At 40.5% G+C, this 21,899-nt stretch overlaps 1 protein-coding gene across 1 annotated transcript in view; it reads right to left on the minus strand.

Annotated features, from left to right (window-relative positions):
- The window catches only part of SI (sucrase-isomaltase), a 144,880-nt gene that overhangs the window by 88,815 nt on the left and 34,166 nt on the right, over positions 1–21,899 (minus strand). The window contains exons 13-26 of the mRNA XM_083503737.1: positions 19,973–20,086; positions 19,074–19,158; positions 17,417–17,534; positions 15,237–15,408; positions 14,514–14,630; positions 14,254–14,408; positions 12,646–12,730; positions 10,259–10,315; positions 8,473–8,597; positions 7,756–7,844; positions 5,745–5,794; positions 4,583–4,753; positions 1,840–1,989; positions 132–335 (exon numbers count right to left, since the gene is read on the minus strand). Of these exons, the coding sequence (XP_083359863.1) occupies positions 132–335; positions 1,840–1,989; positions 4,583–4,753; positions 5,745–5,794; positions 7,756–7,844; positions 8,473–8,597; positions 10,259–10,315; positions 12,646–12,730; positions 14,254–14,408; positions 14,514–14,630; positions 15,237–15,408; positions 17,417–17,534; positions 19,074–19,158; positions 19,973–20,086 (1,692 nt within the window). The remainder of the gene's footprint in view (positions 1–131; positions 336–1,839; positions 1,990–4,582; positions 4,754–5,744; positions 5,795–7,755; positions 7,845–8,472; positions 8,598–10,258; positions 10,316–12,645; positions 12,731–14,253; positions 14,409–14,513; positions 14,631–15,236; positions 15,409–17,416; positions 17,535–19,073; positions 19,159–19,972; positions 20,087–21,899) is intronic.

The following is a 21,899-nucleotide window of genomic DNA, read 5'->3' on the forward strand; positions in this document are numbered from 1 at the left end:
TCATATTTTGGAACCAGCAAGGTTACAACTGCTTTGCCAGTAGTATGAATCAAAAAGCTTTTACGATTGATGCGAAAGTCACAGGCATATTGTTTCAAGATAACTAGCTGCGGTATTTGCCTCAAATTTACCTTAAATTGAAGCATGTCGTTCTCATGGTATTTCACCTCCAAGCGAAGTGTGTCAATGGGTGTGACAGAAACTCTTGGGCGTCTAACAGGTCCATTGCCTCTGCCAAGGTTTACCGTTAAACCGGAAGGTGTGTACTGAATTTCTTCAACAGTATAACCATCATTGGATGGGTAGTAGCAGAATGGGACAGGTTCAACAGCTGGCTGTTGAGAGAAAAGACTTTCTTGTATATAAGGCTTAAATGCTCAAGAGCAGGCTCTCCAATGAGGTGAATGGAAGATGATATTTTCATTAGCTCCAGACACAATTTTTTCAACCAGGAAGTACTGGAAGCCATACTCCCCGTGAATTCCAGCAACAAATCCTATTTTCGTTTGTTAAGAACCCTTTGTTGGTGTTAAATGGCTCACCAAGTCTGTTTTGACCAGGTCTGCAGATTCTATGGCTCCCACTGGAGGAGTCTTACCATTTGCCTCCCTGTTTCATCTACTTCAACCCATAGCCACTATGCCCCAGTAGAGAAATTATATGGCAGATTCTGAGTCGCCTGCAGCAGAGGTGTGAACAGAAAGAAATCCATTGGATCCCTCTCAGTAGGGAGAGTTAAGCACGCACTTAAGCAAAGAGGAATCCAGAAAGCAAAACTTTAGCTGGATCTCAGCCAAAGATAGCTTGGCTGCAGTAGTTACAGTGCTGTGTGAACAGGGCCTGAGAATATTTGCAAGGGCGACTATGCAGAATTAGATAAACTAACAGGAAGGATTCGAAACCGGCGAGACCAGAAATTCACGGAAGACTGCAGTAAATTTACGGACTATTTGAAAAGTAATTGTGAAGAGCAGATGATGTTTGTAGGGTTGCAAGAAATTTTGTGAGGAGTATTATTAGAACTAATGTAAAAATGGACAAGGGGGAAGATGATTTGTTAAGAGATGTAAAGGCAATATAAAGTTAAGAAATGCATAAGAAGTGGTTAAAACGGTGGATCATCAGAGGTGCTGATGGAAGTCCAAAAAGATTGTATAAGTGATAAGTTTTGTGGTAGATTTTATAATTTATATGTTAAAATTAATAAAAAAATATTATTAAAAAAGAGAGTATTGGCAAGGGCAGTAAACATCAGCAGCAGCACTTCTAATAGCAACAAGGTGGTGAGTGCTACCGGGGCTGTAGCCAAAACTGGGCAATCTGGAAACAAGAGGGAAACTAAACTGAAGAGGCAAGAAGCTACCAAACAACAACAATAACCTGATGGGAACTGAGCGTACCTGCTAACCATGGAATGTTGAACAACGCTTTTGGGGTTAGGGGAAGAAATAGAGCAGAATGGACAAAGAGAAGAATGCCCTGCTTGGAAGGAATGCCTTCTTGGAACCCTGAACAGGAGCGCTCCTTTTAAAATAGTGGATACACTGAAACATTTTGTTGCCAAAGCCACTTTCTACATTTATTTACCAAGCCTCCACCATTGTACTGAAATGCTTATCTTTTTAAAAACAGTACCAAATAAGTTTCAAGAAAAATGCAGAAAGATGTTGAGAAAGAACAAGAGGGACAGGCATACTTGATGTCTGAAGAGGCATCTTCTCTCACATCCATGACTGTGAGTAAAAGGGAAAGGACTGAGACCAGTGCACTGTACTCATGGCCAACACACCCCTAATCATCAAAGCATATATGGGTTTATACTGTATGTGTGCTACTTACACTCCAGGTACAGCCAAGAGCCTCACATTTTTCTTTTGTTGCATCTGGCTCAAAATGACAATCAAATCTGTTACTGTCACTGAAGACCTGTTCCCAGGAGACTCTGTGATCTTCTCCCAGTTTAAGCTGAAGGTTTGTTATGGTGGCAACCTACAAAAATGAAGAGTAAAATCCAAGTTGTAAATGCCACATGCATAAAAACTGTATATATATATATATATATATATATATATATATATTTCATTTATGAATTGCTTCCCATGAAATATCCCAAAGTTATTAAAAATTATCCCAAAGTTATTAAAAAATGAAAGCATCAATAAAAAGTTGGTTAAAAGTTTTCACAATTTTTTTACTGATAACATAGATAGATAAATTAAGATAGATAAATTAAGGATCTGTACAGTTTTTTAACATGCAGAAAATAACATATGTTGATAAACCAGAGAGAGGAGCTGAGGGAAGTCTGGGGGGAGAGGGGTTATGTTTTGGGGAGGGGAAAGGGAAAAAATGGGGGGGGGATTCAAGGATGGTATTTTGGGGGGGATAAAATGTCATGTTGAAACGACTAATAAAAAAAATAAAAAATGAAAACATCGGATAGATAGATAAATAGATAGATAGGATAGGTATGGTATTTTTCCATATATAAGACTACCGGTATATTTTTTCCTAAATTTTTGAAGTTTAAAATAAGGGGTCGTCTTATACACGGATAGTGCATAGTGCATTTTCTTAATTTTGTTTTTTTTAAATAATATTTATTAAAGTTTCAGAAAAAAGAATTACATAAAAACAAGAAATACAAAAATAAAAGACAAAAATAAAAATACAAGAAAAATACAGAATAAAAAAGTAAAAACACTTACAAAGAAAAGAAAAAAATTATAAATCAATCTTTCCATACCTTACATTCATATCCTTGTTTCCCTGACCTCCTCATACCTCCCTTTTTTGTGTTCAAATTCAATTAGTTAATTCAGCAATTTCTTTCCCTCCTTATTATCTTGATCTTTGATCTTAATATATTATAACATTAAATTTTTACCTATTTAAAAATCCAATTTTTCCATATTCTTTTATATCATTACAGCTAGAAACCACTTAACTTCAATCAAACATCATTCTAACATTCATTAATTTTGCAATATTTCTGTAAATAGTCTTTAAATTTCTTCCAATCTTCTTCCACCGTGCATTTTCTTAACTTTGAGTCCCAAAAAATAGTCTTATACACAGAAAAATACAGTATATTCTAGTCTGTATCTATAACAGATTTAAATCCACTATAGATATGGACTGGAATATATCTATCGCATATTTCTTGTGCCTGATACTTTACAAGTGGCAAAGGAGAGGACCCTGTTTTATGGGGGTTACAATCTAAAGTTCAGCACACAAAGAAAGGCATTGTGGGAAGCAGATCAAGGCATAAGACATAGCAGGGGACAAAGCAGAGGCAGTAGCTAAGGATTATAAACCTGGGGGAACAGCTGCCATTTGCATTTGAGTGGGAATTCTTAGGTGGGAAGCTGCCTTGAGATTAATGACTGTGCAATAGAACCCTGACTATTAATATTCAGAAGACCAATATCCATCCAAATCTTGGCTTCTTAGTTCAACATGTATTGGGTTTTTTTTGGGGGGGGGGGAATCAAGGGCGCATGATATATGCACATGTGCTAACTATTTATGACTGCAACAAGAGGGCCAATGGATTCCCCCCACCTTTGAAACAGCCTTTAAGTGACCGAATCCACAGAGGTGCAGAACTCTTTGAAGGACTCCTATCCAGCAGGCATTTGTGGAAAGACCATGTGACCCAGGAACAGCTAGTATGGTGGGGCATGGCTGCTTATGGGGTGCTTATAAAAGTTAATGCTCTAGAATTGTATAAGAATGAAAGCCAACGTGGTGTAGTGGTTAAGAGCAGTAGACTCGTAATCTGGCGAGCCGGGTTCGATTCCCCGCTCCTCCACATGCAGCTGCTGGGTGACCTTGGGCTAGTCACACTTCTCTGAAATCTCTCAGCCCCACTCACCTCCCAGGGTGTTTGTTGTGGGGGAGGAAGGGAAAGGAGATTGTTAGCCGCTTTGAGACTCCTTAAGGGGAGTGAAAGGCGGGCTACCAAGTCCAAACTACTACTACTACTACTCCTCTTCTTCTTCTTCTTCTTCTTCTTCTTCTTCTTCTTCTTCTTCTTCTTCATGAGTTCCCTACCGCTTAGCAGCAGCCAATGATGTGGATCAGGAATAGGCAAATTCAGCCCTCCAGATGTTTTGGGACTACAATTCCCACCATCCCTGACAACTGGTCCTGTTAGCTAGGGATGGTGGGAGTTGTAGTCCCAAAACATCTGGAGGTCCAAGCTTGCCTATGCCTGATATGAATGCACTGATGCTAAGAATGTGGCAATTTATAATTACACATCACAGAAGAAATGAAGGAAGTGGGTCAGTGGGTTTAGCACAGTGCAGTGTGCAGGGACTCGCTGAGCGGGTGGCTTGGTTCGGGGGTGGCTCGGGGACCGGTTAAACATCCCCCATGGGCCGCTTGTGGCCCATGGGCCTTAGGTTGCTGACCCCTGCTGAATAAAATATCACAGCCTACTTGAGGTTGGACATGTCTGACATAAAGCAATGGTTGGTGCTCCTTTTACTATTTGTCTGTAACCTGATCCTAAGCACCATATAACACATAGCATAAGAGATTCACTTCCATGTGTTTATTCAAAGACATTTACCTTATCTGCAGCGCTGTAAGCGACTTGGAGATTCTTATTCTGAACCACACCATTTGAAGTAACCGTCACTCCTGTGGCGTTATAGGGCAATCCAAGGATTCTAAGTTCATCAAATATGAAAGTATTTGAATCTGTATAGCCATTCTGTGCCACTGTCATATATAAGACATTCTGAAAAAACAAAAGGTATGCAGACAATATTGTTACAGAAATCTTGCAACAAAGAACGACTATAGTTATGCATATCTGTGGCTTTCTGTGAGTAATCTTAAGGCCAAAGTAAGTCCTGCAACATAGAAATGAACACCAAGTCATCATTTTCATTTTGCTGATTTTAAATATGATATGTTTGACAAATTTTGGGGGAAACTGCAGTTGAAATCTAGCTGTTATAAAATCAGTGGTTCACTAGAGCTTATAGAAGAAAATCAATGCAATTTAGACTGCACGCTTCAGAGTTAAACCCTATTGAGTTGAATGGGACATATGGTCAGATAAGTGTTTATAGGATTACTGCCTTACGAATGGAGAGCGTATGTTTAGTACTCTTGTGTAAGTCGCACTGATTTCGTGTTAGGAAAAGAGAACAAAACTGATTTCTCTAGGATTTTCTCTACAATAGTGTTTCCCAGCTGAAGCATTAAAAAAATTATAATAATGATGACACGTTTCACAGTGATTATCAAAAAAGTTTGAGCCTTGAAACAGTGGCTTAGAAGGCAATTAATAAATCAATAGTAATAATATTATAGTAAATTTTCTGTCTATTTTCAAGCATGGTGCGAAGGTGGAAATGTACATCCTGGCTTGTCATGAATCCGAAGCAGTCTAACACTTCAGAGTGCTGTGTCTTCCAATCAGTTCTTCTCCATTCTATATTCTACATTCTACATTCTAAATTCAACCAAATTTATGTACTGATAAATTGCTACGGTCTAGGACTGTAGTAAAATAAATAACTGGGTCAAGTTCAAGATTTCTGTGCTGATATACAAAGCCCTGAACAACTTAGGTCCTTATATTCCAGTCAACCACTGGAAGCCAAAGTCAATTAGGCCAACTTAAGTTAAGATAGTGGAAAGCACACCAGATCCAAACTCCATTCAGGACAATTTTGGGGGCAATGTCATCACATCTCTAATGCTAATGAAAATATACTTACATTGGTGACATTAAATTGATATAAGAGATAGTGTCCATTTTTCACTGTATCTAAAACATAGGGAAAAGAATGTACAATTTTTAACCAATGTGTCACAAAACAAAGATGCATTAATTCATATTGACCACAACATGAGGTAAATTACTCTGCAGAACTGTTTTTAGGTTTGTGTTTTTTTGTACGGGGGGGGGGGGGAGGGAATCAAATATCAACTGCTCAAAATTTGTCATTCCTGCTGGAAGACATCTGACATGCAAATCATGTAATAACTAAATAAAAAGTGTTTTGGTTTGCATGTTGTTTCAAAGGTGTGAATCTGTTAGATTTTTTTCTTTAAATGCAAAGTGATTCAAATTGCTAATTTCTTGAGGAAGTTACCCACCCCTGCCACCTTGCCAATTATCAGTGACGGTTCTGGCTGCCTTGCCCTCCCAAAAGGCAGTGACCATGCCATGAAGGCAGTACAGCTGCTGCCACTATACATCAAGAACAGAAGCATAATGAGCACTGGTACAGATCTGCAAATTATCTTTGTTAATCATATGTTAAGGCTCACTAGAGTTGTCAGTTTTTAACCCGTAGCTGTGGTTTTTAACATCAGTTTGCTGTACACCAAACTTTCAGATTTGCTCGGATCAAGGTGCTGTTAAAAGACACAAGATGAGGCCAAGGCCTTTTAAAAAAAATAATAATACATCTGTCCAATTTGCAACTCCACCTCAGCACAGACACAGTCACTGCTCCGAGGAGGAAAATAAGGGGAAAGTGTGTGTTGAATAATTTACAATTTACTCTGACATTCTAATATCCTGTGCTTTCCGCATGGGATTCACTGCACTTGTGACATTTCACTCCCACTCTCATACTTTCAAAGTTCAAAATTGCAAAACAACATGGCATTATGGAGAAAGAAAGCTTAATAAACGGTATGCCTGTCAAATGCATACACAACGTTTGGAGTCGCACTACATTTCAGTCCCAGAGAATCAGTGTTACAAGGGTTATTTTCCTACACTAACATCTGTTAACAAGTGTGTGTGGTTGTGTGTGTGTGTGCGTTCAAGTGCAGCTGAAGAAATTGCCCCAGCATAGAAAAAAGTACAGTTCTGATCTAGAGCTTCCAATCAGGTACAAGAACTCTAATATGGATATTGAACTAATGTACTTTTAAGGTATTTTCTAGGAATTTTAAATAAGACTGGGACAACTACAGAAACACTCCAGGCATATCTAGCTCCCAGGTGATCCAACCAAATCTTAATCAACTTGGAGGGAGGATTGCCAACAATTTCACATGTAACTATAAAAGGGAGTTATAAAAGTTATAAAAGGGAGTTGTTTTCAAGTTATAAAAAACAAGGGTTGTAAACTGAGTGAGAGAGCATCTGCTTTGCATATAAGAAAGGTTCCAGGTTCAATTCCCTGGCAAGTAGGGATAAGGATGTCCCCTTGTCTGAAATCCTGGACAGCTGCTGCCAGTCAGTGTGGACAGCACAAGGCAAGACAGATCAATAGTCTGACTCTGTGTAAGGTAGGTTCTTTTGTTCCTCTGTCTGGAGAAGAAAGAGGCTGTTGAAAAGGGAGAATGTAGAAGCCACCTTTTCCTATGCTATAAATATTGGCCATGGGCAGGATTCACCTAATGAGCCCCATCAGTCGTTGCACGACGACTTCTGCTTCTACAATGTGGCTTTCTCCCCCCCCTCTTCCCCCTGCGTACCCCCCAAAACTGGGAGACCAGGGGGACCCACACAGCAGTACACAAGGGAGGACAGGAGGGATCACTCCATCTGGCAAACTGCAATGCTTCCACAAAGGGAATACTGAATCATAATGCAACATTGAACTCCATCCCATTTCTTTGAAATACAAAGCATGTTTCAAAATACTGTTCCCATAACTTCTAAGTTTCTCTGCCCACAGATAAGATGGAGAATTTGAAGAGGCCATCTGCACACATCTGGCTTTTATACAATTATCACTTCCATTATTCTTACATTAGTGGGCTTACCTCTGGTTACTCCATCGTCCCAGAATAATTCGCCAATTGCTTTGCCGGCATCATCCAAGGCAATTATAAGTCCCATAGGTTTTGAACGGCTATTAAGAAAAACCACATGGCTATGTTTTAGAGGGTTGACAAGAGCTCAAGGATTACAGCTTGACAAGTTGTCATTATTAGAATGTGGACATCATCACTGATACAAACATTTCATTCATTGTCACAGACATTGATAACGTCCTGGGTAAGAAGAAAACTTAATCTAGATGCTAAGCCAAATAAGCACCTCCAGTCATTGAAGCATTGTACAGCCATTCATTTGTTCCACTCACAGAGCAGCTGAGTATATATGGGCTAAGTAAACTTAGGTGGAGCAAGGGACACTTTTTGTACAATCATTTTGCAAAAACATGTATGTGTTTCCACATACGTCATTAAACGAGACAAATGCAGAGATGTCCATTTCACCGAAATTTACCACCCTATCTCCTACCCAAATCATGGGTGGTTATTTCTGAGTAAATAAGTAAGGCATTCCTCCTAGAATCAGCCTGCTACTATGGGTCATTTCACATCCACAGAAGGAGAAATGGACCCCAGTGAATTCTACTGTACTTGTTCCTCAATAAGATAAAACAATAGCTTTCAGAAAACTCCACTCCATGGTCTACAATCATAAAAGTCATGGAAGATTAAATTAATGGCTCCCAACCCAGCCATCAGTACCTGTAAACAGTTGTGTTAGCTGGTTGTTGAGTAGGGAAGATGTAGCCTCCTCTGAGGTGAAGTCCTATTTTGTCTGCTGGGAGACTCAGCTGAACCGTTTGCTTCCTCAGAGGAAATACTACGCCCTAATATTTAAGAAAAATGGAGGACACAGTAGATATTTACAATATTCATAAGTTAGATACGTACAATATCCGTAACTTCTATCCAAAGTCTTATATCAAAACTTCCAATCTCCTTGTAGAATCTCAAGAAATCTCCTTGTAGAATCTCAAGAAAATAATTTATTTACTAAAAGATTATGAAAGCTGAATGCTGAAAACAACTTCTTAACACCATATTTCCCTACTCGTTACAAATGCTGGTCATCCAATTATACAACAACTTTTAGAAGCCAAGGCACCAGAGCACCAAAACAGCACCAGGGGAATTTCATTTCCTCTTTTCTCCAGTGCATCCCCAAAATCTTATCTATCCTTCTAAAGCTGATTTTGAGGGCTCACAAGGAGCTGAAAATAAGAGACATTTAAGTCCACTTGTGCAAATTGACTTGCGTGGCAAGGACCTGGACCCCCCCCCCCCAGCTTTCCCGGAAATAAAATATACTGGGTTAATGGGATAAATAAGGCCACATCTTTATTGGTTACAGATGTGAGCGGTATTGGCTTAGGCAATTGGGTGAAGCAAGACTATAACCTGACCCCTGTATGCCTGCAGGAAGTCTCTTTGAAGGGTTAACCACCAGAGGGGGGGAGCCCTCTGATGTACATCAAATGAGCGCCCCCCAGGTCACAGTTGGGGATGTGCCATGGCCCCAGTCCACGCCCAGGCTTTGGATAGCGACCACACCCTCGGAACCCTTACCGTGGAGGGGCAGGCAGAGGCAACAACCTCCCCTCCCAGAAAAGGCTTTCCCAATGCCTAGCCTCACAAAGTTGTGACGATTGCTACTAGGTAGGCAAAAACCAAGTGGCTAGATCAGGCTTCCTCAACCTCAGCTCTCCAGATGTTTTGAGACTACAATTCCTATCATGAAGAAGAAGAAGAAGAGTTTGGATTTGATATCCCACCTTTCACTCCCCTTCAGGAGTCTCAAAGTGGCTAACAATCTCCTTTCCCTTCCTCCCCCACAACAAACACTCTGTGAGGTGAGTGGGGCTGAGAGACTTCACAGAAGTGTGACTGGCCCAAGGTCACCCAGCAGCTGCATGTGGAGGAGTGGAGACGCGAACCCGGTTCCCCAGATTATCATCCCTGACCACTGGTTCTGCTAGCTAGGGATCATGGGAGTTGTAGGCCAAAAACACCTGGAGGGCCGAGGCTGAGGAAGCCTGGGCTAGAGCCAATTCTGCCAAGTGGAGAAATTCCTACCTGGCCCCAACAACCAGGCAACCGACATAAGTCATAGCAAGGTCATAGTTGAACCACGAAAAAGAAGGTGGGTGGGCTGGGAGATCCGATGACTGGAAGCAGAAGGGGCAGCATCTCCAGCTGCGCCAACATTTAAGTGGGTGGAGCCATGCCCCTAAGCAAGCCCAATTGGTTGGGCTGAAGGAGATGCAACCGGGAACCCAGCTGACGTGGGTGGATTACCTCCACCCACTCCAGGGTCGCTATGGAGACTCAGTTCCTGCCCACAAAGCAGACTCTCCCTAAAGGGGAGCTGACCTAGCAGAACAGGAGTGTTGGGTGACACCATCAGGGTTTAGTCTGAACCAGCACACATGGAGACTTATGCAGAACATTTCCCCTTTCTCTAAAAGAAAACAAAAAGTTATATACTTACTGTCTCATAATCATACCAGGCAGCATCAGGCATGTATGCAGTCACTATATCTGTACCCTGAAATATAAATAAGCAAGAATTTCACTTGTCAAGTGAAGTCAAGGTGATGGGATGACACAAAATTCATAGGTAACAGTAATTCCTTAATAATAAAATTACAGAATAGAATTTATTTTAATATTTGCCATAAGGGAATTGAAGTTCATCAGAAAAGTCTCCTGTACAAGCCTCAGCAAAAATGCTTAGGAGCTGTTGCTCCATTCATTTCACTGTGACTTGGGTAGGTGAGTATCCTACTGGATTTCTTTCTGGCTACAGGACCTTTGAAACAGCTAAATAATCAGTCAGAATTATTTTTATCCATATTAAAAATAAAACACCAGTCAGCAAATGCCAGCACACTAATGCAGGAGAAACAAGAAGACCAAACAAGACCATGTAAGTGGATCAAAACCGATAACCAGTCAGCACCTACTGCCAATTCAAAGAATGTTTGAGAAAGTTCAAATTTTAAATGATAAATGCTTTTTTGGTTCATTTTTTGCAGGCATGGGGAACCTTTGGTGCTTCAGGTGTAGCTGAACCAAAACTCCCATCGTCTGTGCCCATTTGTCATGCTTGCTGGGACTGATTCAGCAACATTCAGAGATTCTGCAAAGCTTACTTAGCAAATCAGGAAGTTCTCGTTTTAGAACCAATACATTTCTCCCTAATCCCTATGCCCAGATAAGTGCATTTAGGATTACATGGTAGGGCTATACTCAAGATTTGGCCAAAATGAAAACAGAATTGGGCTGATTCATGCCCATTTGTGCCCAGTCCCAATTGGGCTGAAGGAATTACAAGTCACTAGAGAGTGGTCTGATTTGAGCAAATCTGTAGCACAAAACAGTGCCTCAGAAAATCAGACTGTGTCCAAACTGTTGGAATTATTAATTATGACACCATATAAGGAGCACATTAGGGAGGGAAGAGTGGGGAGGACACTTTGAATGATCTTACCCCGCTCTAAACTCTCCAGTCACAGCACTTGGGGGAAAGGTGGCAAATCCTTAAAACGCAGAACTCTTCTTAAAAATCACTTCTCTTATAAAGTGTTAGGTGGCATTTGCTGAGCTTGTGTTCGTTTTCTATCCTTTCCCAATCCATCCCAGTCCAATCTTTATCATTTTCAATAAAATGTTTGTTACCTTTGTTTTAGCATTCCCACCCACTCCCATTTTGGCTCTGTTTTATGTAAGGTTTATTTTTAGCTGTGTTCAGCTTTCTATTTCTGTCTTTATTCGTATTTTGTTATGCATTTGTATGTCTTCTGAGTATATTATACACAGTCCAGTACATTATTACAGTATAGCTGTTTTCTGATTATTAATACTGTACTTCCAACTGCTAAACAGGCACCAGATAGCAAGCAATACAACAGCCTAATTGTGTGGTGAACAATTTAATTTTCTTCTTATTGGTAATTCTTATTAATATTATTATCATTATATCCAATTGCTAACTACAAACAAGAAGCAGCCAGCTTGTGTGATGTAGTCTAAGTGAGGTTACACAATTTCATTTTATCTGTTATTAGTAACAGGTCAGCCAGCCAAATATTGTGGGCATATCAGCCAGCCTTATTAATTTTCTTATTATTCAGCATTATTACTATTATTATGACAGTTATGGTTCTGATAATCACAGTGAACATTATTTATTTCAAATAATATTTTTATTTCCCCCTCACTCACTGAAATATACCCCATAAGACAAGGTTTGTTCCGTGACTCCAGTGAATATGTTACTCTTTTTTTCATTGCTGACTATCCGTCCCTCAAAAAAGACTTCTGTACCTGTAGTATTCCCCTCATACATATATTCTTGCTGCTGTGTGCTGGTGTCTGCCTGAAGCTGCCTTCCCATGCCTAGTATCTTAAGCATGGGCGGGGGTTCACTTTCTTTTTCTTTCTTTTAACTTTCTTTAAAAAAGCAAATTTTAAAGGTGGCTAGCTTGCAGGTTGTAAGGATGCAGGTGGCACTGTGGGTTAAACCACAGAGCCTAGGATTTGCCGATCAGAAGGTTGGCGGTTTGAATCCCCGCAACAGGGTGAGCTCCTGTTGCTCGGTCCCTGCTCCTGCCAACCTAGCAGTTCGAAAGCACGTCAAAGTGCAAGTAGATAAATAGGTACCGCTCCAGCGGGAAGGTAAACAGTGTTTCCGTGCGCTGCTCTGGTTCGCCAGAAGCGGCTTAGTCATGCTGGCCACATGACCCAGAAGCTGTACGCCGGCTCCCTCGGCCAATAAAGCGAGATGAGCACCGCAACCCCAGAGTCAGTCACGACTGGACCTAATGGTTAGGGGTCCCTTTACCTTAGCTTGCAGGTTACTAAAATTAGACATACCGCATCCAGGACTGGAGTAATAAGAAGACCAGGCCCCCACAGGAACTGCCTGTCAATAGCCCAGGTGGCCGGATCTGCATAGAATCTAAGTGAAGAAGACAATATTAATATTATATTTGTTGACAGAAAACTTATTGTGTTACACTTCACGGTTTAGTGGCATCTGAATGTCCTTCCTTCCTTCCTTCCTTCCTTCCTTCCTTCTCCCCTCCCCGTTCCTTTTTCCTTTAGCATTGTATGCATCAGATTGTGAACCTGTGAATCTGTACACCTCTTAGGGAATTTCAGGCACTTTTACAATTAACAACTTAATTCTGAAATCTGTGGCAAAAAATCGCAAAACTTCAAACTCAGAAGTTTAGAATATATTGGCATATTTTTGAATTCCACTGATGACAAGAAACACACTTCTGTACTTCTCATAATTTAATATGACACCCTTGTAATGGAATACAGTTTTATCAGATGAAGGCATCTCAGAATTTGGCAGTGCCTCTTGCAATATACATGTAAAATGCATACCTTTAATTCCTTCCCCCTTGTCCAAAAAATATGCCTACTTTTCACCCACAGAGCTCAGAGGGAAATGCATGGGTTTCCTGGCCAGTCACCAATTTATTTATTTATAGAAGAAATATATGTACCATTTACCATTGTATGTCCCACTGCAACTTATGATTAAAAATAAAAGATATCAATCCATACACTAATGGCTCACTCTCTGCATTAATGGAACTTCAGAATGGGAGACCATAGTGTGCAACCCAAAATATTTTAAACTGTAAACATGCAACATTGCAATCAACCTCACCAGATTATTTTATTTCAGCATAGAAGAGAGGCTTGTTAGTGCTCCTTCTGCTGTCTAGCTTGACTTCATATTGCTTAGATTCATTTATAAAAAAATTTTGTAAACCCCAATTTATTTTTTTAAAAATCAATATGGTTTGCAGTAATTATACATATACAGTAAACCTTCTTCGTGTGCCTCCTCCTCGAGAGGTCAGGAGGGTGGCAACACAAGAACAGGGGCTTCTCTGCAGTGGCTCCCTGTCTGTAGAATGCTCTCCCCAGGGAAGTTCGCCTGGCACCTTTACTATACACCTTTAGGCGCCAGGCGAAACCGTTCCTTTTAAACCAGGCCTTTGCCTGACTTGATCTACACCCTAAACCCTTTTTTAAATGCTGGCTCTTTTGCGGGGGTATTATTGGGTTGCTGTTTTTGTTTTGATTTTATGTAAATGATATTTTATGTGAACTGCCCTGAGACCTTCAGGTATAGGGCAGTATGGAAATTAATTAAATTAACAACAACAGTTCTCTTCTCTGTGTACCGAGACTTCTAAAGAATTTAACATTGTGAATAATCTTTAACATTAAAAATAATTCTAGGAATTCCGGGAGTCTATCGAATGAAAATAAAGAAAAATGACTAAGTTAGGTCCATTAATTTCAATAGGTCTACTTTAGCTGAATACCACCTCCGGGATTTAAAATAGAATAGTGGAAATGCATCTTATTGTATTCTGGATCATAAAAAGAAGGAACATCGAAGGTCACTCCCCTTCACAAACAATTATTTCTTCAGAGGGAAAACAACGGACTTACTCATGCTGAACAGGTCTTGAAACTGTATCTCCCCGGGAATGTGCTCTGTAAAAGAGGGTATAGAGATACGGTAGCAAAGTGTAGCGTATGTTCAGGTAGTGTTTGGTTGTGTTCATCAAAAGAGAGTTCTTCCCCCAAAACGCAGGGTCTTTATGCTGTAAGGGAATGTTACAATTGTTATTGACACAAAGATAGAGAATTTAAGCCACTAAAAACTGTATCTGTTTGCTTGCTTGTTTGTTTTTTCAAAGGAGACCTACATTGCGTATTTCTTCATTGTGACTCCGAGAAAATGGGTAAAATGCTCCAAGTTGATACCACCGCCGGCAGAGTTCTTCGTCAACATCATAAGCGAACCCACAGATATCTGCTCCAATCTGAAAGTTATGTACACATAAGAAAAGTGCTGAAACATGGTATGACTTTAGAATTAGATCTACATGCCTAGGTATATATTCCTAACTTTGTACTAAGGTAAGCAGGGATCTTGAAATCCTCAGTTTTGATTTAGTTCACTGTTTCGTTCCATTTATTTAATACATTTATAAACCTGCAGAAGGAAGGCTCAGCAGATGAGAATTATTGGGGGGGGGCTTACCTTACCTAAGGACCAAAGTCAAAACACTTGTAAGGTGTTCAGTCTTAAGACTATTATGATTTATTGAATTGTTTGCATATATTTTTGAGCTGGTTGGTAATACAAATTTATTCAAAATTACATTCCAGAAATGAAGATATATTCTACCAAGCCATCCTATAATATTGCTACTGAATTATTTGAAAGATATTGTCCCTGAATCACACCTGGAAGCTGCAATGAATATGTTAATTGCAGGGGAAATAGTAAATAATGCTAAGAAGAGGGGGGGGAGAGGAGGAGGAGGAGGAGGAGGAGGAGGAGAAGGAGAAGAAGAAGAAGAAGAAGAAGAAGAAGAAGAAGAAGAAGAAGAAGAAGAAGAAGAAGAAGAGTTAAAGTATCTTACATAAGGGTATCCAAAGAGACCAAATTCCAAAATTCCATGTATGGACCATTTAATATCATTCCAGGTAGCAAAATTATCTCCCAGCCAATGTCCTGTGAGTTTTCCAGACCCAGCAAAAGTCGATCGTGAAAGAAGGAAGCTTCTCTGCCCAGGGAAAACTTTCTGGAGAGCACTGAAAACAAAACAAATTTGTGACATTAGAGCAGAAGGTGGACTTCTGCTAACATGAAAGTACTGCATTCTGGGTCATGTCTCTCTGATCATATGCTACTTCACTGATGCCTTCAGAAATATTGCCATCCCAATCAGTTCTAGGACAGAACTGTACAATCAGAGAATGTCATTTTGCCCCCCCATCGCTTATCCATGAGATTTCTTTATCAGTTACAGGGATGGGGCTGGAGATATGGTCCATAAGACCAGTGCAGCTGATGGTGGAGGGTGCCAACACTGGCTTCTTATGGCAGTTCAGTCTGCATGTTTCTCCACTGGGAAAGAGAACATGCCGTGCGCATTAAGTCAGCTACAACATGCTAACCCTGTGTAGAGTTTCATCTTACGAGTTCCTTGTGAGGCAAAAATATAGGGGGGCGGGAGAAGAAGAAGAAGAAGAAGAAGAAGAAGAAGAAGAAGAAGAAGAAGAAGAAGGAGAATTTGGATTTCATATCCGGCTTTATCACTATCCGAAGGAGTCTCAAAGTGGCTAACATTCTCCTTTCCCTTCCTCCCCCACAACAAACACTCTGTGAGGTGAGTGGGGCTGAGAGACTTCAGAGAAGTGTGACTAGCCCAAGGTCACCCAGCAGCTGCATGTGGAGGAGCGGGGACATGAACCCAGTTCCACAGATTACAAGTCTACTGCTCTTAACCACTACACCACCCTGGCAGGGCACTATAGCATGGAATGTTTACCAATAATGGACCAGTGGAAAAGGAAAATATGGGACATAATGCTAATGAAGAAAATTATGTGCTGCAAAAACCATTATGAGACAGAAGGATACGATCTAAAGAGGTGCTCAGACTAAAGTGCACACCGTTTATTGCATGCAGGAATCAATGTAAAACAAAGTGGTGTTCGTGCATATATTTAGTATGGTATAGCTACATGTTTTTTTTTCTTCTTTATTTTTTATTATTTTTTAAAGGATATTATCTGTGGCATTCTGAGGAATGTGGAAAAGCAAATATGGTCAGGGTTGATAGGAATTATAGTCCAAAAACAGCTGGAGACTCAAACTTGGGAAACCCTAGATCTTGGCTTCATTTATTTAAACATCTAATCTGTAGCATTCCCTTTAAATGCAAGGTTTCCCCTGACTTGGTGTGCATATGCATACTGCCAAGGGCAACAGCTAGAAGACATAGTCTTCTGCTACCCATCATGTTTGGGCAACCCCTTAGAGTACTCTGAAGATCACATCAGCCATATGTACAGGCCACTGGAATCAAGAAGGGTGCTGTGTAGCATCCCTTCAGGGAAGTAAGACATAAGGGACTTATTTGTGTAAGCCTTCCTTCATATGCCAAGGGGCTCAGCAAGTTATCCCACTCCTCTCTTTTTCTTCTATCCTGTACCAAAGCTTCCAGCTATGATCTAACAATGTGGCAGCAAGCTATGGCTGTGCCACCCTGGGACTGGTTTGAGTGCTCCAGACTTTGTAGGGTGGAAGAGAAAGCCTGTGTATAGCAGATGGGGGATCTAACTGAGCTTTGATTACCAATATAAATCAGAACATTTCATAAAGCCCCCCACCTCACCACAAGATCTGAGCTGTGACTCTACTTTGCAGTGTAGGATAAGATACCTTTTTCCGACTTACTCAACATTTCATCAATAATTCTGCATTCTTCTCAATCAAAGCCCATTACAGTGGCACCTCGGGTTAAGAACTTAATTCGTTCCAGAGGTCCATTCTTAACCTGAAACTGTTCTTAACCTGAGGTACCACTTTAGCTAATGGGGCCTCCCACTGCCACCCCGACGCCACGGCACGATTTATGTTCTCATCCTGAAGCAAAGTTCTTAACCTAAGGTACTATTTCTGGATTAGCGGAGTCTGTAACCTGAAGCATCTGTAACCCGAGGTACCCCTGTCCTTGCAAAAAAAAACAAACAAAAAAACCCTTTTTGCAAACCATCTCAAGCGAGCTAAAGAAGAAAACAGCGGGTTCCTTACTTATCAGTAGCTATAGTCATGAAATATCCATAGAGACTGTGGACATCATAGTGTTTGCCTGCAACCTGCACGGCATCCATGCAAAGTGTCTTTGAGTACATGACTTGATCAAGAATCTCTGTAGAAGAAAAGCAGAGCAAGTTATATTGAAGTAAATCCCTGAATCAAATATTTCAGGAAATAAGACTTAGTCATATTTATGGAACTCAGAAAAGTCACAAGTGTGTGCACTTTGGATATGCCGCATAATGTATACCGGCTCTTTTATTGTTTTATGGAAAGGGTTTGTTTTGGAGCCTAAAACCCACCATTAGTTTTGCCCCTCCTTAAATCTCTCAACAAACCACACAATAACCCACCTATTATTAGCTTCTAGCACTTAGATTAAAATACATGTATCATAGCAGAATGAATGCTAGCATGCCAAGGCACAGTTTATTCCCTCTTGTTCCACATGCAAGATCATTAGATTATAAACCAGGCATTGGCAAACTCGGCCCTCCGGATGTTTTTTGGGACTACAACTTCCATCATCCCTGACCACTGATCCTGTTAGCTAGGGATGATGGGAGTTGTAGTCCCAAAACATCTTGAGGGCCGAGTTTGCCTATGCCTGTTATAAACCATCTAAAGATTTGAAAGGATTTTCAAAGCCACTGCTTTTCAATAGAATTAGCTGCCATATAAGTTTTTGGGAGGTGGGGAAGATTTAATAGAACTGGATTAACAGAGAAGATGCAGGAGAAAAAGTTAACGCAAGGATCCACAGAAAGGAGAGGAAGTCAAAGGGGATTTTTGGATATTGTCTTATTTATTTTCTCTATGATTGTAAATTTGAAAACCCAAATAAACCTATTGAAGAGAGAGAGAGAATGTTCATTGACTGTTGGGAGGGTCAGGGAACAGTGGAGTGAATGGAATGGGTGATTTTAGAAGCGTCCATGGCTAGCGTCCTGAACTGGAGCACTCCATAAAACACCATTTTGTTGCCAGTTCTGCTTCTTATTTTTTATTCCTAAAACACCTGATCTGTTAGATCAATACTGATACTGTATTAGCAACATGATAACAGTCCATCAGCACAGGCCCCTAAACTTCAAGTGAGATCTGGAATAGTGCATCTTCTACTGGCTGGCTGGCACTGCTGATTCCAAGAGCTAGGGTTGCCATATTTCAAAACATTTAATGTCTGACACACACCAGTTTTTTTTAGGAAGACCCCAAACTTGTTGAGGCTTTTTGGGGATCAAAAAAAGAGTGATTTTTAGCTTTTGGAGCTGTTTTCAATGCTTTTTCCATCGCATTGCCATGCATCCAGGTTTTCCCTGACATTTTGCTAATCTGACAAAATTCCTCCAACACCATTTTTACACCCCAAAACCAGGACATGCCAGGAATTTTCCTGACATATGGCAAGCCTACCAAGAACACTCACCTGACTGATCTGGACTTCTCCTTTATTTGTTTCATTTACTTTTTCTATTTATTTTATTTTACTTTCTTGCATATCTTTTATTTTATTTCAGTGATATATATAAGTCTCTAGTCCCCATTTGTTGGTTTTCTTCCTCAGACATTGATTACCCAAATAAGCAAAAAGTCAACTGATCCTGGGACGAACCGGCTTTTGCATTAGGATTTACATGCAAGAACTTACTTGGAGTAAAAGGAGGGTAATTCAAGCTGTTCACTGGGCAGCCATTTTTTGATCCTTTGACAAAATTGGATATTTCATTCATGTCCTAGGAGGATATATTTGCAGAAATGCATGAGTATATGGCATCTGTTAAATCATCATCTTTATTTATCTGATTTTTTTAAGCAGGAAGAAGAAGAAGAAGAGTTTGGATTTGATATCCCGCCTTTCACTCCCTTTAAGGAGTCTCAAAGCGGCTAACATTCTCCTTTCCCTTCCTCCCCCACAACAAACACTCTGTGAGGTGAGTGGGGCTGAGAGACTTCAAGGAAGTGTGACTGGCCCAAGGTCACCCAGCAGCTGCATGTGGAGGAGCGGAGACGCGAACCCGGTTCCCCAGATTAGGAGTCTACCGCTCTTAACCACTACACCACACTGGAGTGAAGAATGGGTGGCCATGCAGCTGTGGCAGGACTGCAAATCCAAACACCCCCAGCCAGCATGGCCAATGATTAGGGAAGAGGGGAGTTATGGTCCAAAAACATCTGGAGAGACAAAGAAATCTTAAAAACTATTCAGTAATCTTTTATTTTATTTAAAAAAACAGCTCTCGCCAAAAGCAAGAGGGCAATAGAGGGCAATTTTACTGAACATTTTCTTCTTTTTTGTGACAACTGCCATTTTCTCCACTATGGAGAAAGCTATGGTTGGGATAAAAATGACAGCAGGCCTGCCAACACAGAATTTCTTCTGGAAAGAAAATAAAACGTAAGATGCCGGGATCCCTCAATGGGGGGGGGGGGGGAGTTGGTGCCCCAATATACAGTGAAGAATTTTGAGAGGCTGTCTTTACTGAGTGGTAGATGGGATTCCTTCTCAAAACATTAGTGTTCAAATTATACTCATAGTACAGTACTTACAATCCACAGTCCATCATAGGGAACCTCATTGTGAAAATCACTGCACTCCTTAGTCCACCATTCATCAGCAGCAGGATTCGAATAATCAGGGAAAACTGTTAATCCAGGCCACACCTGCAGATAAGAAATGGCATACAACAGTATATATATTTGAAATGGATTTGGAGCTTTGGGCAAATAATTTCTGCAATTTAAAATACATGGTGTCTCCAGCCTATCAGCCTTCACAAGAAGGCTCTACACACAAGCCAGAACTTAAGGTTTGAGCAACTGAAGTGGAAGAAAGGGCTCTGTCACCCTAGCATAACAGATCCAATTTATTAAAAAGAATCAGACTTATTGAACTTTGCAAAGCTTTAAAAATGTAGATGAATGAATGGCTAATGGGAAGACAAACACCTCATAAGGAAACCAGGATGAATGTGTATGGTCATATAACTGTCCCACAAACAAATGAGAACAAATGCTCTATACAAACTAGAGATAACCTAACACTGGATAAGCTTTGTGCAAGCAAATCAGGATGAACCCTCAAAAAATAGGTCTTCTATAGCGGTCCATAAACTGGAACCAACATAAGGTAAAGGTAAAGGGACCCCTGACCATTAGGTCCAGTCGTGGCCAACTCTGGGGTTGCGGAGCTCATCTCGCTTTATTGGCAGAGGGAGCCGGCGTACAGCTTCCAGGTCATGTGGCCAGCATGACTAAGCCGCTTCTGGCAAACCAGAGCAGCGCACGGAAACGCCGTTTACCTTCCCGCCAGAGCGGTACCTATTTATCTACTTGCATTTTGACGTGCTTTCGAACTGCTAGGTTGGCAGAAGCAGGGACCGAGCAACGGGAACTCATCCCGTTGCAGGGATTTGAACTGCCGACCTTCTGATCGGCAAGTCCTAGGCTCTGTGGTTTAACTCACAGTGCCACCTGCGCCACCAACATAGACAGGTGTAAAATCTTAAGAGCAAAACAAATGAAGTCTTTCATCTTTCAGATGAGGAGTAACTGAACAAAAGGCAATCTTTTTTCTGATGCTTAGATGTGAGAACCATTGCTTATCAACCCATGGTGCAGGATGTTGCAAGGGACACACCCCTCCTGCTTAAAAAACAAAACCAGAATGACCTAAAAATAATTAGTGTGTAGGGAAAGGAGTTGGAGGTGTGTGTTCTTTCACCAATTTTTATTCATTTTCCCCATTTCCTAAAAGACAGCTCCAAAAGGACCTTCACTCAAAGGTCACACGTGTCCCATACATTTAAGGAATACTTAAAGCACTTCACTTTCTCCCAAAGAATCCTGGGAACTATGATTTGCAAAGGTTTCTGGGAATTGTAGCTTTGTGTGGGGTAAACTACTGGCCCCATGATTCTTTGGGAGAAGCCATGTTCTTTATATGTGCTGTAAAGCTATTGTGTGGATGTGACCATATATAGACTCCTCTTATTTGCTTATTAATAATGATACTAGCAGCATCCTTGTACTCTATGAATTCTAAGAAACAAAACAAAAAGAATCAGTGTTGTTTTGAAAGGTTCCCTCCACCATCTTGATTCAACATAGCATATAATTGTATCAATACATAGAAGAAAACCTGTTCCTTGATCTCTGGAACCAGTATGCAAAATTTGGTTACAGTATCAGAAGCGTGTCCAAATGCACAGTAAACAAACAACTTTCCAAAATATATAGTAGATGTGTATCTCGCTTTAATCTGCAAAGAACAATATTCCCCATGAAGGCTAAAAAAAATAAAGAATGCAGGCACTGGAAATGTTGGTAACATTATAGAATGAAAGGGACTTGCATACATATGTAGTGTGAATATCTGAAAAATAAACCCTTTGGGGAAAAGATATTAAGAGTAGTCAGGGAAAGGACACGTTATAGATTAAACTGACAGTCTAGATACTATTTTAGTGAGCAAAGC

This window comes from Podarcis liolepis (genome assembly GCF_965112155.1).
Source record: "Podarcis liolepis genome assembly, chromosome: 5".
NCBI lineage: Eukaryota > Metazoa > Chordata > Lepidosauria > Squamata > Lacertidae > Podarcis > Podarcis liolepis.